The sequence below is a fragment of the Drosophila elegans genome, unplaced genomic scaffold (assembly GCF_018152505.1).
Source record: "Drosophila elegans isolate 14027-0461.03 unplaced genomic scaffold, ASM1815250v1 contig_397, whole genome shotgun sequence".
Taxonomy (NCBI): domain Eukaryota; kingdom Metazoa; phylum Arthropoda; class Insecta; order Diptera; family Drosophilidae; genus Drosophila; species Drosophila elegans.
This window is the reverse complement of record NW_024545782.1, coordinates 680,302-695,081: the sequence shown is the minus strand read 5'-3', so window position 1 is coordinate 695,081 and position 14,780 is coordinate 680,302. Positions and strand designations below refer to the sequence as shown.

The window sequence follows — 14,780 nt, the reverse complement described above, 5'->3', positions numbered from 1 at the left end:
TACTTGCGATTTTTTTTGGTAATAAGTTCACGGCCACACTGCCTTTTTAACATTAATTTACAACTTTATTGTTTTGTTTATTATATTGTTGTTATCCCGCTAATTTCTGTTACCTATAAATGGTAAAAATTATTTAATTTACTTTTAAGTCTCGCTTTTTCATTCCCTTTTGTCGTCAACTCCAATCAATGAGCAAAATTGTATTCATTTAAAAATACAAAATTGAATTTTTTTTAAATACAAAATTGTATTTTTTTAAAAATACAATTTTTAAAAACATACAATTTTGCTCATTGATGTATCAGCCCCGGTGGTATTTCATCGCATGCAATTTAGAAACCAAAATCCGGTTCATATATTTACTATCGGGTATCGGTTCTGACAATTTTCTTCATTCATTGCTAATTGGAATCGTCATAGGTTTTCTTGCTCGCAATGTAATGTCATAAGACCATTAGTGCCACCACTACAACAGCTCGTAGTTATACGCAAGGATGACTTAATTTTAATCTTTCGAAAATATAAATTCAAAACCACTCATCTTCTGAGCCCACGGTTCCTCGTCGAAGGACTTTATTTGTTCAACTCTGTCGGACTCTCGCACTTAATCACATAGTTAAAACCAAAAATGAGCAATGAATGTAGTGTCATAACCCCATAAGCAAATGGCACATATTATTTTTCAATTTGCTCATGTGGCTTCGAAAATGTTTTAAGACATACGAACAGTTTTTAAAATATAATATATACTAGCCATGGGTGGTCCCTAAACTATTTATTGGGTGTGGCTACTTAGATCTACATAGATCCACCCGTTATACGTATGGTTTGTAAAGTTTTGCTGTTCCGAAATTGTCCCAGTTAGTCAAAATTTTACGATGCTTTAGTAAGCGATGTTTTTTCGGTGCAACTCTAAATTTGAAAAATTTGATTGAAAAATAAAGCATTGACGGAGAGAACGTAAACAATGATGACAAGGAAATATTATAAAATTGAAGGCACCAAAACAAGTATGTAAAATTTTAAATATGCCGATTTTTATTTATTTATGTTTAATTGTTGTATTTTTTTTAAGACAGAGAAAAACAGTGTACAATTTAATAGTCCCATTTTAATTTTAATTTCACACAATCCATCCGTTGGAAACGGTTGGAATTTTCAACAAATGTGAAACTCCGATTTCCACAGAGCACATTCACCTTCGTCCTGCCGATTTCAGCTGATCTGCACAGTCAACAGGTCACCCATCTTTGTTTATGTTTTGATGAGCTACAGTTTTAAAGATCAGCTGAAATCGGAAGGGAGATGTGCTCTGTGGCAACCGAAGTTACACTTTTTTCAAAAATCCCAACGGTTTTTCAGGGATGGACTGCGTAGAAAGAGGGTTACACCACAGTAACATCGGCATAAATTAGTTCGTCAAAGTCCGTCAGATTCTAACGGCGAACTAACTGGGAAGTTTTTGGAACGGCAAAACCGTATGGACCATCCCTTCAACGTATGGTGGAAAGTGGTTAGATCTCTGTGGAAATACCCCATAACCGATGATTTTTCCGTGTAGCACTAAAACTAGGGGTGAATTTATATGTGGGTCATCTTCTTCGAACCAGAGTCGTTGTCGAAAAAGGCACAGGATGTCGGTAGCCGATTTTTCAAATGTAAATTTGAAACATTTGCATGATGTGGTGCTTATCTTACTAGATATTAAAAATAGAAAAACCGTCCTGTATTTCATTTTCCATCGATCCACTATCGCCGCTAAGTCAACGACGCTAATTTGACGCACAAAATTCCAAAATTTGATGTAAAAATCATTCATGTTTAATTTCTTGCCGAAAAGCATTGGCAAAAAAAATTTAAAACCCTGGTAACACCGGCGGAATTTTGTCAAGGTGCAATGGGTAATGAAGGCAGCAAACTAAAAGGTTTAATTATAGAAAAAAGTCCAGTAGAGGCTAATGATTTTTGGACGCTCTATAACGCACAGCTACCAAGGGCATCCAATGATGAAGGCTGCAGCCAGGTGCTGTCGGTATTCCGAGGCGAAGTTTCCGTCAAGGGTCAGCTGTGGTCCCGTGAAACGGACCCAATAGGAAGGGCAATAAAAGTATATTTATAGTAAACAAAAAATCAACTGCTTACCAAATGTATCCCTCTAGAACCTAATGGTCTACCGCCATCCATACATATTGAAATATATAGCTACCTGGGACCAGGCAGGGCATAAGCATCTTGCGACGGAGAAGGTCAGACCTCTTAACGAGGTACTGGCCCAGCAGACCAACATTGAAATCTGCCTTGGCCTGCGGACGATCCTGTGCAGCTTAATATTTTTAATTGAGAAGGCTATGGCCAGGCATTTGAACATAAGTACGAATTCAATTTATGTTACGGACAATGGCAGCTGGAGACTGGCTGGTTTCGAATACGTTTGGAAAGCGACGGAGGTCGACAAACAGCTTCTTAACTTGGCCCGTTCCTTTTTGGATTCAAACATCACCGGAGAGAACAGTGAACAGTTCTCCTTTGCCGTTCTTTGTGAGCAGGTGCTGGATGTAAGTAAAAGAGAAAGTGGTGATGGTAAGGACACTCCGCATGTAATGGAGTTCCATGAGTATTGCAGGACTCACTTAAAGCACCAAAACACTAAGCTAAGACCCACCCTTTCGGCCATACTGCTACATCCTTATTTCAACCACGAATTCGTGCTTATACATTCCTTTCTCTTCGAATTGCCGCTTAAGTCGGTGCAAGAACGCCAGCAGTTCTTTGGAAGTTTGATTGAACGCCTGCGATGCTTCGACGAGGAAGTGGTTGCTTCGCAGCTGGGTTGTCACCTGCTTTCTAGAATGGTTTTGCTGGATCCTGCCGCACAGCAATTCGTCACTCCGTATGTACTCCGTACGAAGATATCAGACAAAGCGACGGCGTGTTTGTTTTCTCAGCAGACCTACGTTCAATACTTAATGCCTCACATACTCAAGATGTTTCGCCTGCGTGATGCTCAGATCCGATTAATATTACTGGAGTATTTTATTGACTTTGTCAGTCTCTTGGGCGACGCACAACTTCAAAGTGAGATTATCCCCCATTTACAGCTTGGAATGAGCGACACTAACGACGTTTTGGTGGCCCAAACGCTTAGGTGCATGGCTGACTTAGTTTCCATACTGGGAGCTAATAAAGTTTTGGGCGGGGAGGATCGGCGACGATGCTTTTCAGATGGTCGGCCGCATCCTATTGTGTCCGCAGTTAGCCAAAATTGCATGCCAGAGCCTCGGTCCATTACCCCCCTAATAAACACTAGTTCCTTTGACGTGGACGAAGATTTCATGGTCTCTGGGAGTCCCTTACCAACCGAAAGCAAAGTTGCTCCCTTATCGCTTCGCCTTAGTCCAGACGGTGGGGAAGACGAGAAGGGTGGTTTAATTTTAAATGAAAAGTCGCGTGCTTTCTGCCACAAATTCGACACCGAGACCAACTCAAACGTATCTGCAGAAGGCCATGAAAAAACCATAGTCAACCTGGAAGAAGATGGAGTTTGGTCGGATTGGGATACTACAGATGAGCTCCAAGGCTTACACATCAAACATTCCAAACTAAACGAACATGCAACTCCAGATGAACAGACTGTACATGATTTGGGGACCAACAAGGCCCAAGCAAATCAAACTTCAATATCCGAGTCATTTTGCAAAGACAACTTAAACCTATTCCATGAAACAAAGAAACCAACGCAAGCAGATCGTGAGTTTATGGATGATCTCAGCGCGCTGGACATACAAGTACAATCGGTGGCTCATAGCTCCGCGTTAAATGAGTTTGACTTCTTCAAAGATATGGAGCCCGTTTTTGAAACGAAGACTAGTAGGAGAAAGACGACGGAGATGATTACCAGTCGTTTTGCTGCAGCTACAATCAACGCCAGCAGTAACGATCAAGATGCCAAAGCAGATCAGGGTTGGGGTCATGACGAACAAGATGATGACGACATCTGCGCGGCAAGGATGGAACAGTAAAGTTCTAGCACGCAATCATACTGTTTTTTAACCCTGATTATTCTTTAGTTTTTAATTCAACTGTAAACTATTCAATAAAGTTCCATAATTTAATATAATGTGTTTTTAATAATTTTAAAATGTGTACGCAAAAACATTTTAAAATGCAAAACTTTCTTAAGAATGTTTCCTCTTATCATTATACTAAAACGTTTGTTAACTACAAAAAAAATCAATCGTTAAAGTCAAGTCCGCAACTATTGCGAACAGAAAAAGCTTTTAAAAAGATTTAATATTGGAAACAAATTAAGTTAAAATGATATGAATAAGTTCAATTTAACCATCTTTATATTTTTGTTTTCTTATACTTAAAAAAGTTTTATTTTTTGTATAATTTTGTTATTTGCCTTTAGCTCAACTTAATCAATGATCTTAGTAACCGTAATTACATTTTTAAATTAAAATTAGATCAGCTGAAATATGTTTGTTGTTCTTGTATATGCATAAAAACCGCATATATCATTTAAAAAAAGTTTTTATATAAATCAAAAGTGTGCTGCTATTTTTTTTTTACAATTGGGATTGGGAATTCAGGAGAATCACAAAAAAATTTTATGAAAGAGAGAGCTTTGCAAATGTATAAGATTTTTGGATGAATCTCAGGTCTTTAACATCCTCATAAATTGTGCGAGAATGTTTAAACAAGGAATGCCCTTTTTTTTTAATGCAGGCATTCTAAATAAGTTTTATACTTCGATTTTCTTTAAAATTTTTCTTTTGCCTGGTTTGCTCTCTTTTTGTTTATTCACATTTTCGTTTAGATGACATCTCTCCTACTTGTTTTTGAGTTATGTGTTATGATTGCGTATATGTGATTTTGAATGAAAATGGTATTGATTTATTTTATTGTTTCAATGGTTTGACTTTCTTATAGACAGACGAAGCAACACACATTGCAACATTTTCAATTCAGCTCCTTGTCCTCTAAGTACTTGTATTCAAAGGTAAATCCCTCCTTTTTTCGTTGACTCCACTTTTCATAGTCAAAATAGATGTACGTACCCTGCGAAAGGTGTTCATCTTTATTAGTTACAAAAAATAACGCTATAGTCGAGTTCCCCCGACTATTAGATACCCGTTACTCAGTCAACAAACTTCCAACACTAGAAGCTAAGAGCGATTACCGGCAGAGCAGCGGCAGAGCGGCGATACAGAACTTAATTACCCTATAACTTCTAAAATAAGAGCTCGAATTCTAAAATTATCTATATACCGATTGATAGGACCAAAACACACTCACGCAGAGAATAACACCAAAAGTCTTACATGTTTCAGAGTGACGTGGCTTAGTTTTTCGTGTGGCTCCGTTTTAAAAAAATTGCTCTGCATAAGAAGAAGTAGTATCTGCATTTCATAGCCCAAATCTCGACGTTCATACAGACGGACGGGAGTGGCTAGATCGACTCGGCTGTTGATCCTGATCAGGAATATATATATATATATGCTACCATCTACCTGTTACATACTTTTCAACGATTTCAATGTACCCTACGAGTAACGGGTATAACAAGCTCATATTATCAAGATTTGTTTTTCTCACCTGTTCGTAATCATCGTTGATAATTTTGGGTTCCTCGTGTCTTTGAAACCACATCATGTACTTGGTGTGAAAACGCCAGCTTTGCTTTTTCAGGGCCTTGGCTGCAAGATATTGGGCTTTGGATCCCTCCATGTAATAGAACACAAAAAACAGCGTCTCCGTTGAGAGTCGTTGATAGAATTCAACGGTATCATATATTGGCAGCTGTGCCTTGATTAAAATATATATAATATAAGGAATCCATGCATGAATTAAGCCTTATTAAAAAAAAAACGAACCTGTGGATAATGTGCTGGCGTGGGAACTGGTGCTCTATGAAAGTATGTTTGAAGCTTCTCCGTATCCATGGGTTGTGGCAGGTGATAATAGGCGGCCTCCATCATCTGAAACTGCATTTGATGCTCCTTCTGGAGTGGTGTTGGCCCTAAGGGCGTCACTCCAAGCAGCGTTGGAATGTGTGCTTCCGTTGTGGGCATTTGCTGGTGTTGGCACGAGTGCACTTTGGCATTGCCGCTGTTTGGCTGACCTGCAGCGTTCGGAAGATTCAAAAGACCACTTCCGGTTGAGGGACCGTTACTGGTTACTGCGGCATTCGCCGGAGCCGCAATCGAACCGATCGCAGCCGCAGCAACAGTAGTATTCTGAAGCTGCTGTTGTTGATGCTGCGATGTCACTTGCTGCTGCTGTTGATTGGCAGTGGTTTCCGATATAAAACTCTGTTGGAGGAGTGATTGCTGCTGTCTTGTGTCAACGTTGATTGTTTGCTGCTTATTTTGTAAATTAGTATCGATCGCGGATCGATCAATGGCTTCCTGTGCCATAGTTTTTAGGGAAATCGTGTCGACGAAACTGCTGCCGTTGTCAGAAGTACTGTCCGAGACAGGCAGCCCTGAAAAATGTAACGATCGATCAGTTAATATAATGATAAATAAAGTTTCCACTAGGCATAATAAATTGACCTGCAGCCCCTAGTTTTCGAAGAGCTTAGTTAGGTTATCCAAAGCTAAGCGGAAGACGTCGTTACTAAGTGGCGAAATAGAAACTATGGCCTGAACTTCGCCTATGGTTTTGACATTTAAATGTAACAGCTTCTTCGCAGAAAGCGGGTTGTTGCCCTGTTCTATTTGTTCTCAGACCTTATCTTATGTATGTTTTCGGAATTTTCGCCCACAGCCACAATGCGTTCGGAGCCTGTATCGTATGCTTCCTTCACACTATCTCATTATGATTTGATATAATTATATATTGAATGGACTGTATAATTAAAAATTTAAAATTATTGCGGCAAAATTAAATTTTGGAATATTTTACTATGGCTGGGGTATAATTTTTTGTATCACACATTTTGAGTTTAATATCTTTTTGTGGAACATAATGGATTTGGAATATAACTTATCTGAAGCCACCAAAGCGTTATAAAGGAAATAAATGATAAAATTTAAATTTAATGTAGCTTATTTTAAATTTTGTTTTTAAATTCTTTTGGACATTGTAATGGTTTAACAATTTCTAAATTATTTATTTTTTTATTAAGCTTTTTTACGATGGTAATTGGACATTATTTTGCCGTACACAAAACATTTGTTTTTATTTTTTAAGTCGTTAAAATACTGTTGATTTAATTTTTAAAATATTTAATTTTATAATTCACTTTAATCATTGTAATTATTTAAATACCTTTGCCGAATTAAACAATACAGTTTTAAACATTGACTCATATAAAAATTTAGGAATAGATGCAAGGGTGTCTAAACTTCGGCTTGCCGAATTAAGTTTTCTTTTTTTTTATAGAAAAAAATATATCTTAAAACCAAAAGCATGTGGGTTTGAATGCGGCTAAATACGGAGTTGATTTGGCAATCACATTTTTTCGATTGCGGTTTCTTAATTTGGTAATTTTAATTCATATTTCTCTGTCATTTATAAACACGATCTTACCATTTAGTACAAGCGAGGAATTAGTTTGAAGATTGGATAAGTGTGTCGCCTGTTGCTGCTGCGCCTGGGCGCCTGCTCCTACAATAGATGCCACCGTGGGAGCTAACGCTTGTTGTAGCGGCAATGCAGGACCATTTTCCAGGAGTGCTAGAATCAGGACATCACTTTAAGTATTGACAATAAGTATGATTGAGCCCTCCTCCTACATGAACTATGTTTTGCCACTGCAGCAAATGCAATTGTTGGTGTTGCTTGAATCACAGATGGGCCTTGAACGGTGACACTGCTCGCGATCGGAGAGGAATTCAATACAGCTGACGTAGCCGCGCTGAGGCCAGGCGTTGGAGCGTGAGGCTGTACCGCAGGATTGTGACTACTAGATGCCGATTGTGCCGCTCCCGTTCCCGTTGTGGAGTTGCCACTTCCGTTTCCAGTGCTATTGTTCTGCGACAAGCTTGGTGTCGCGACGATTGAAGACGCTGAGGGTATGTGCAGATGATTTTTACTGGGAGTTGAGCTGACAATCTTATTGACTGAAGCTGTATAAGAATACACAGTTAGTGAAGGACGAAAAAATTGTGCAGGAACTTACCGTCACTACTCAAAGGCAGCTTGGCCGTCGGTCGCAGAGGTGTGGGCTTAATAAGCTGCTGAGGTTGTGGCTGCAAACCAAAAATAAAACATTTATCACATGACTCATAATAGACAATTTAAAAAAAATGTTTACAAAAATTTTGAACATACTTTTAATTTGCTGATGGCATTGCTTTCGCTGTTCTTGTTGCGTTTATCACCAACACCACCTGCTCCGCAGCTAATGACAGCTGTGCTGCCCGTTGGATCTGTAGATGTGGTGGCCGATGATGAAGCTGCGCTTGTGTCGCTCGCATACCCTATATTGTTGCCATTCGACTGTGCCAGTGCCTGTTGCTGCTGCTGGAACAGTGTAGCGCTGGCTGCGCTGCTGCCGCTACTGGTCAACGCCTGCGTCGAGGTGTTTAAAATCTGTTGCACAGTGACGGGCGACTGTGACGGACTGCCGCCGGAAGTGACGCTGCTTGGGGACCCGCTTGTCTCGTTGCTGTTGTTACTGTCCGTCGTGGCAGTGCCGCTTAGCTCCACTTCGTCGAGTCCGATAATGTCGTCGTAGATGAATTCATTTTCTTCAAAGTCTGGCTCTTGCGACGAATCAATGTAGTATTCAACATCATCTTTGATCTTGTTTACCTGCTCTGCTTCGACTCCGTCGTTGTCGAGCAGCCTAAGCAGGGTTTCCAGTTTTGATATATGGAACTTATGCCGGTCCAGCTTCCCTCGTAGGTCATCCATTCGCTCTTGTTTGTCTCTATCCAATCGTTTCTTTTTACCTGCCAGCAGCGATTCGATCTCACTCTCATACTGGTCAATCTGTATTTGGAGTGAACTTATTGAGCTGGTTAACCAATTGCGCGCATCATCTTTGATCCGCTGGGCGGGATCCATCTTTTGTGCAGCGCCCAAACCTTCCTTCGAGTAAGCCTTTGTTTTCGTTTCGCGTTCAACCACCTTAAAACGTTCCATTTGCTGGAAGACAAATAATTCGGAACGGTTCGTTAAAAATATAAAGTTAATAAGGAAAAACCCACAGTTTCAATGAGCCTTCGATTCTCGAGCAGCGCGCTTTTATCCTTTATCTCGGCGGATGCAATCCATGATTTAATCTGGTCGCGTAATCGCTGAAGCTTTTTAATTTCTTTTTTAAGATCTGCCTCATACTTCTCCTGCAGGTGTTTTTGCTGACAGAATTTAAATAGGACATCAGAATACATATTTGTTAAGCCAGCTCAGATAGTTCTAGTATTAAACTCACCTTTTGGTTGGTGTTTGTCGCATTGTGAACTTTTTTCCAAATATCCTCAAACGTTTCAACGCCTTCGGCTACCTTTTTTAAACATCGATCAATTTCGCCTAGCCACGAAAAAAAGTTAATTGTTAGTGCGACTGCATATAAAAGGAAGCTCGGTTTGCTTACCTTGTAGTTTTCTCGTCGCTGCCATGGCTATGTGTGCTCTTGTGGATTTTGGTGACGCAAAAAGTCAGACATAGTCTGCTGCGATCTGGGGCGGTAGTTTGACTTTAACACCCTGTCAGAAGCCTTGAAGGTGCTTTGGGGAGTCAGCCAGGTGCGTTCAAGTGGGTCACACAACCCTTACGGCGTGGTGGAGAAATAAGTAGATTTTTTCTGTTTAACTGTTGAAGAGGCGCGCAGAATACGGTACACCTAAAACGTTACGAGGACTGCCAGAATGGTTTGCTCTGAGAACCGCAAAAAATTACCTCAGGTACCCCGCAACATTAAATGGAATACCAACCAAAAATGACAGGACTAATATAATCAGTATCCTTTCGCCTTTCTTTACAAGATTTCGATTTTTTGGCTGTCGGTTTGTGGGCTTTGCTGCAAAGGGAAGGCGCACAACGTGGCAGCAGTCCTCTAGTTTTTTGTATATTGATTACTTTGCCGTTGAATGTGTCCTGGGCATTATCAAATACATAGAATTATGCATTAATACTTTTTAATAAACGCTTAAAAACTTTTCGCTTGCTTTTTGTTCTCTTCTTCTCCGCACATTCCGCCATCTTGGAATATATACCAAGAATACAATTTTAAATTTTATCGATATATCGATTGCATTGTCTGCTACTAAATTTAAAATAATTCAAAGATATAAAACTAAAGTTAAAAAATATTAAAATTAATTTAAGTAAATTAAAAGGGGTATAAAGAAAGCTGTATTGAAAGCTAAAACATATTATATTTTATTTTTTGTTGTTAATAGCGTATTTCCACAGAGATCCATCTCCTTTTACCATCCGTTTAATGCCCTTTTTCCACACAGTCCATTCGCTGGAAACGGTTGGAATATTCAACATATGTGAAACTTCGATTTCCACAGAGTGGTCTTCCAATTTCAGCTGATCTGAACAGCTGTGGCTCGATAAAACGTAAACAAAGTCATCAGGTCAAGCATCTTTGTTTATGTTTTGACGAGCCACAGTTGCTGACGGTAGACTGTAAACGGTAGACGGCGGCTAATATGAATAGGCTATAATTAATGCGTTGATATGCCAATGTTTTTTTCAGGGCAACCATCTTTCACCGTGGTCCGTTCCTGCAACACCGTTTCAATACTTAAAAATTAAGTGAAACTTCCTGATAATAGATGATTTGAAAAGTTGTAGCTAACAAAAGCATAAACAAAGATGGCTGACCTGATGATTATGTTTATGTTTTGCGAGCCACAGCAGTTCAGATCACCTGATCACCTGTAGAAATCGGAGTTTCACATATGCCGTTTCACACGAGTGGACTGTGTGGAAAGGGCATTATTGCCTTTTCCCACAAATATCCATCCACTCTATTACAATAAAGCCTATTTCCACAGAGATCCACCCACCTTCCACCATCCATTGAAGGGATGGTCCATAAGGTTTTGCCGTTCCAAAAACTTCCCAGTTAGTCCAACATTAAAATTTGACGGACTAATTTATGCGATAGTAAGCCAATGTTTCTGCGATGCAACCCTGTTTCAACGCAGACCATCCCTGAAAAACCGTTGAATTTTTTAAATAAAGCGAAACTCAGATTTGATTTTTAAATAAAGCGAAACTCAGATTGATTGAAACTCCGATTTCCACAGAGCACATCCACCTTCCACCATCCGATTTCAGCTGATCTGAACAGCTGTGGCTCATGAAAACATATACAAAGATGGTTGACCTGTTGACTTTGTTTACGTTTCGACGAGTAAAAAGGACATCGGATTTTCACGTATGTTGAAAATTCCAACCGTTTTCAAATTATAGACTGTATGGAAAGAGGGCATAATAGGCGCATTGTGTCCATAAAATGCAGGTTGTTAATGGCGCTTCGCGTATTTTGATTGGGTCATGTGCGAGAACGGCTCGAGTCCGATTCCCACTTGAATGAATTACTTTATTCCATATATATCATATAACAGTGATTTTTAAAAATATTAAAGCCGCCGGGGACCCTATCGAAAGGGCCCCGGAAATTTAGAGGACTCGTGAAAGGAAAATACTTACCTGACGGACCTAACCTGGTCGTGAAGACCACGTCGTCTAAGTTGCCTGCACCTGACCATCGGCAGCGATCTGTAACAGCATCAGCAGCAGCAGCGGCAGCGGCAGACTCCAACAGCGGCATCAAAGCCTCCAGCAACTGCCTCCTACATACGGTGATTCTCTCGGTGAGTCGGTTCCGGGAACGAATAACCGCGCTGACTACGTGGTCATCTCTGGGCTGGACCACCGCTAGCGGTCTCTTCCTTCTTGTTGCAGCTTCGACCATGACCAACTTTCAACTCTGCCATAAATAAATTGTAGTCATTAATTTATAAAATCATTCAGTCAAAATTGTGCCAAATACTCACTGTGAATTCTAATCTGGAATTAGATGCTTAATGCCGCACCTTGGCCACGCGTCCAACTATGTCTTAATGGGGTCGCGAAATTTAACGACGTATGGGATTTGTTTAGCATACTTACCCCTTTCAGCACGTCCTTTCTTTTCCCCTGGAGCTCCTCAGGATTAGGTGGCGTATAATTTATTTCCGTCGCGATTTTGCCGAACACTTATAATTTTTTAGTGTCTAAAAATTTCCCTTTAGCTGTTGCCGCTTTGACCACTCCTTATCTTGGTGACGGTCTAGGATCGGCCTTAGGTGTTGCTAACGAAAAGAGTAGTTTATGAGTAAGAATTAAACCTTCATGTATTTTATAATTAATCTTACCCGAAATTAAATGTAAACAAACTGCCGAAATGTTTGTGTCAGTTACCTTGGGTGGGGACTGTTGAAGAATATGTTTCAAATTCAAAAAGATATACCATATTTGGTATGTTTCGCTTTCCAGCCTGCGGCCACACTGGCCGAACATAACCAAAAAGCTGTCGAAGAGAGTAAATAAACAAGAGTTTAATTTTCAAGAAATATCGTTTATTTACTGCCCTAAGTAACTAAAGAAGTAAAAGTTATAATAGGTTATGGGCCCAGGAACGTTTTGTTCGGTTTAAAGTAAAAGAAAAAATTAAATTTTGTTCGATTAAGATGGATTTGCGAAGCACGTCACGAAGCTCTCAGGTGCGACCGATTGGCCGATTTGGAAAAGAAAAATTAGGGACCTGATAGATTATCACGACGGTGCTCTCGACGCGTTGGACGGAAAGATCGTCAACCCGGATCCATTGCCAGAAGGTGCCTCAACAGAAGATGAAAAGAAGCACAAGGAGAAGAGCGACTTTTTTCGTAAGGCCAACAGCTATGCAAAATCCATGATTACCACTGCGGTCACGGACTCGGCGTACCAGAAGATCATGGACAAGGAGACAGCACACGATACGTGGAAAGCCCTGAAAAATCAGTTCGAAGCAACAGCGAAGGACAAGGTATTCAAGATATGCAACGAGTTTTTCGCTTTCTCTTGGAATCCAGGTAACGATGTATCAACCCACATAGCAAAATTGCGTAGTCTATGGAACGATTTAAATCAAGCTTTGAAGGCTAAAAGTGAAACTGAGCTGCCAGATTTAATACTTGTTTGTAAAACGCTACATATTTTGCCAAAAACATTTGAAACGTTCCGTCAAAGTTGGATGCTCTTGACAAAAGAAGAAGAAAAGACTTTCGACGAATTAACTAATCAAATTGTCATGTTTGAGAGAAATTTTAGAACAAAAGAAAACGACGAAAAGGAAAGCCAGGAGGCTTTTTCTACCACAGCACAAAAGGAGCATCGTCAGGATTCAGGAGCATCTGGTCGGAGATTCGATACCTGCCACTATTGCAAGAAAAAGGGACACTGGATCAGGAACTGCATAAAATGGAAGAAGGATGGACGTCCGAAGCCGAGCTACCAGAATGCTGAACAAGGAAATTGTGCAGAACCAACGTTAACTCTCGTCTCAGTCCACAATAGCGTGTTTGCAGCAGAGGCAAACTCAGAGGTCGACTGGTGGATAGACAACGGTGCAACAAAACACGTTGTGAAGACTGCGAAGTATTTCGAGCATTTTGAGAAGTTTGAGAATCCGAGTTGGATCAGAGCAGCTGGAAATGAAACCTTGTCAAATTTGGGCCAGGGCACAATCAAAGTCAAAACAATTGTCAATGGTAAAATTCTTTTTCTTTCTTTGAAAAATGTATGGTTTGTTCCCAATATAACTAAGAACCTGTTTTCAGTTTTGGCTGCCCAAGACAATAATCCAAGTAGTCGTTTAGAGTCGTCAGCAACCAAGTGCACCCTCAAAATAAACGACAAGATTGTCCTCATTGGAGCCAGAGAAGTTGGAGGAACACTCTACAGAGCAGCGATCGAGCCCATACTTCCAGAACGAAACGTCGATGTCAACGTCGCAACTTCAGGAACTTCAATTATCCAACTCTATCACGAGAGGTGGGGATATCAGGACAAGAACCACATCGAGGACATGCTCAAAAGAGAAATGGGCATTCAAGTCTAGCTTGAGAGTAGCTTTTGCGAGCCTTGCATCCTTGGAAAGGCGAATCGATTGCCATTTGGAACGAGGAAACCAGCGATGAAGCCAGGGGAACTGATGTCAGGCGATGTTTGCGGCCCATTTGAGGATTCTTTCCAGAAGAAGAGGTATCTTGTAGTTTTTAAGGATGATTTCACCAGGTTTCGATACGGGTACATCGTCAAGCAGAAATCAGAGGTCAAGGACGTGCTGCGACACATGGTTTTGTTGCATTTTCAGTTGAAGCCGTCTGGAAAATACTGAAACGAACCGATACGTCAGCAGGTCCCGCTATCGATAAGATTTGGTGGTGACACCGACTATTGATAGCGGGAGAGGATCTAGCTATTTAAATTTAGCCCGGTTCGCTCGTTAACGTTCGCTGACCCATCTTGAGAGAGCGGGAGGGAAAATGGCGAGCGACTTTGGTGTAGGTCAGGGTTTTGCTTTAGTTGCTGCAAGAAGTAGTAGGAGAACGGTCGGAAAAAAACCCAAAATTTAAGTTTGTGATTAGTGTTTGAATAACTCAAAGTGAGTGGTTATTTATTAGTCCGGAACTTGTAAATTACAGTGTTTTTTTTATATTGAAGCCGCCGGGGACCCTAACTAAAGGGCCCCGGAAATTTAAAAGATTTGGGAAGTGAACACTTACCAGGCGGACCTAACCTGGTCGTCGTCCACCAGCCGCCGCAGCATTAGCGCCGCAGCA

General features: G+C 40.4%; 3 protein-coding genes across 8 annotated transcripts; 2 read left to right on the top strand and 1 right to left on the bottom strand.

Annotated features, from left to right (window-relative positions):
• The first annotated feature begins 1,853 nt into the window (after window positions 1–1,853).
• LOC108141805 (protein-associating with the carboxyl-terminal domain of ezrin) lies at window positions 1,854–4,112 on the top strand. The gene is made up of 2 exons (XM_017265371.2): window positions 1,854–2,107; window positions 2,160–4,112. Exons 1-2 carry the CDS (start codon window positions 1,898–1,900, stop codon window positions 4,017–4,019), a joined length of 2,070 nt encoding a protein of 689 aa, XP_017120860.1. The 5' UTR covers window positions 1,854–1,897; the 3' UTR covers window positions 4,020–4,112.
• A 761-nt stretch (window positions 4,113–4,873) lies between these two features.
• LOC108141791 (CCR4-NOT transcription complex subunit 3) lies at window positions 4,874–10,162 on the bottom strand. Of its 6 annotated transcripts, none has more exons than XM_017265339.2 (11): window positions 9,853–10,162; window positions 9,548–9,796; window positions 9,386–9,483; window positions 9,162–9,311; window positions 8,281–9,099; window positions 8,129–8,198; window positions 7,743–8,075; window positions 7,537–7,683; window positions 5,877–6,487; window positions 5,599–5,808; window positions 4,874–5,061 (listed from the first exon to the last, which is right to left on the bottom strand). In XM_017265339.2, exons 2-11 carry the CDS (start codon window positions 9,570–9,572, stop codon window positions 4,963–4,965), a joined length of 2,562 nt encoding a protein of 853 aa, XP_017120828.1. In that variant the 5' UTR covers window positions 9,573–9,796; window positions 9,853–10,162; the 3' UTR covers window positions 4,874–4,962. The 6 variants fall into 6 exon arrangements, with proteins under 6 accessions (XP_017120828.1, XP_017120808.1, XP_017120847.1 ...); XM_017265319.2 differs by having other exon boundaries at window positions 9,548–9,831; window positions 9,888–10,162; XM_017265358.2 differs by having other exon boundaries at window positions 5,599–5,802; window positions 9,548–9,831; window positions 9,888–10,162.
• A 2,315-nt stretch (window positions 10,163–12,477) lies between these two features.
• LOC121467359 lies at window positions 12,478–14,361 on the top strand. Its single transcript, XM_041708750.1, has 2 exons — window positions 12,478–13,706; window positions 13,776–14,361. The coding sequence occupies exons 1-2, from the start codon at window positions 12,869–12,871 to the stop codon at window positions 14,054–14,056; spliced, it is 1,119 nt and encodes a 372-aa protein (XP_041564684.1). The 5' UTR covers window positions 12,478–12,868; the 3' UTR covers window positions 14,057–14,361.
• The last annotated feature ends 419 nt before the right edge of the window (window positions 14,362–14,780 follow it).

Coding starts and splice junctions, on each gene's coding strand:
- LOC108141805 (XM_017265371.2), top strand. CDS start 1,898: ATGGGTAATGAAGGCAGCAAACTAAAAGGTTTAATTATAGAAAAAAGT. Junction 2,108..2,159: donor CAATAGGAAGGGCAATAAAA/GTATATTTATAG, acceptor GTATCCCTCTAG/AACCTAATGGTCTACCGCCA.
- LOC108141791 (XM_017265339.2), bottom strand. CDS start 9,572: ATGGCAGCGACGAGAAAACTACAAG. Junction 9,312..9,385: donor CGACAAACACCAACCAAAAG/GTGAGTTTAATA, acceptor AAATTCTGTCAG/CAAAAACACCTGCAGGAGAA. Junction 9,100..9,161: donor ATCGAAGGCTCATTGAAACT/GTGGGTTTTTCC, acceptor TTTGTCTTCCAG/CAAATGGAACGTTTTAAGGT.
- LOC121467359 (XM_041708750.1), top strand. CDS start 12,869: ATGATTACCACTGCGGTCACGGACTCGGCGTACCAGAAGATCATGGAC. Junction 13,707..13,775: donor AGTCAAAACAATTGTCAATG/GTAAAATTCTTT, acceptor ACCTGTTTTCAG/TTTTGGCTGCCCAAGACAAT.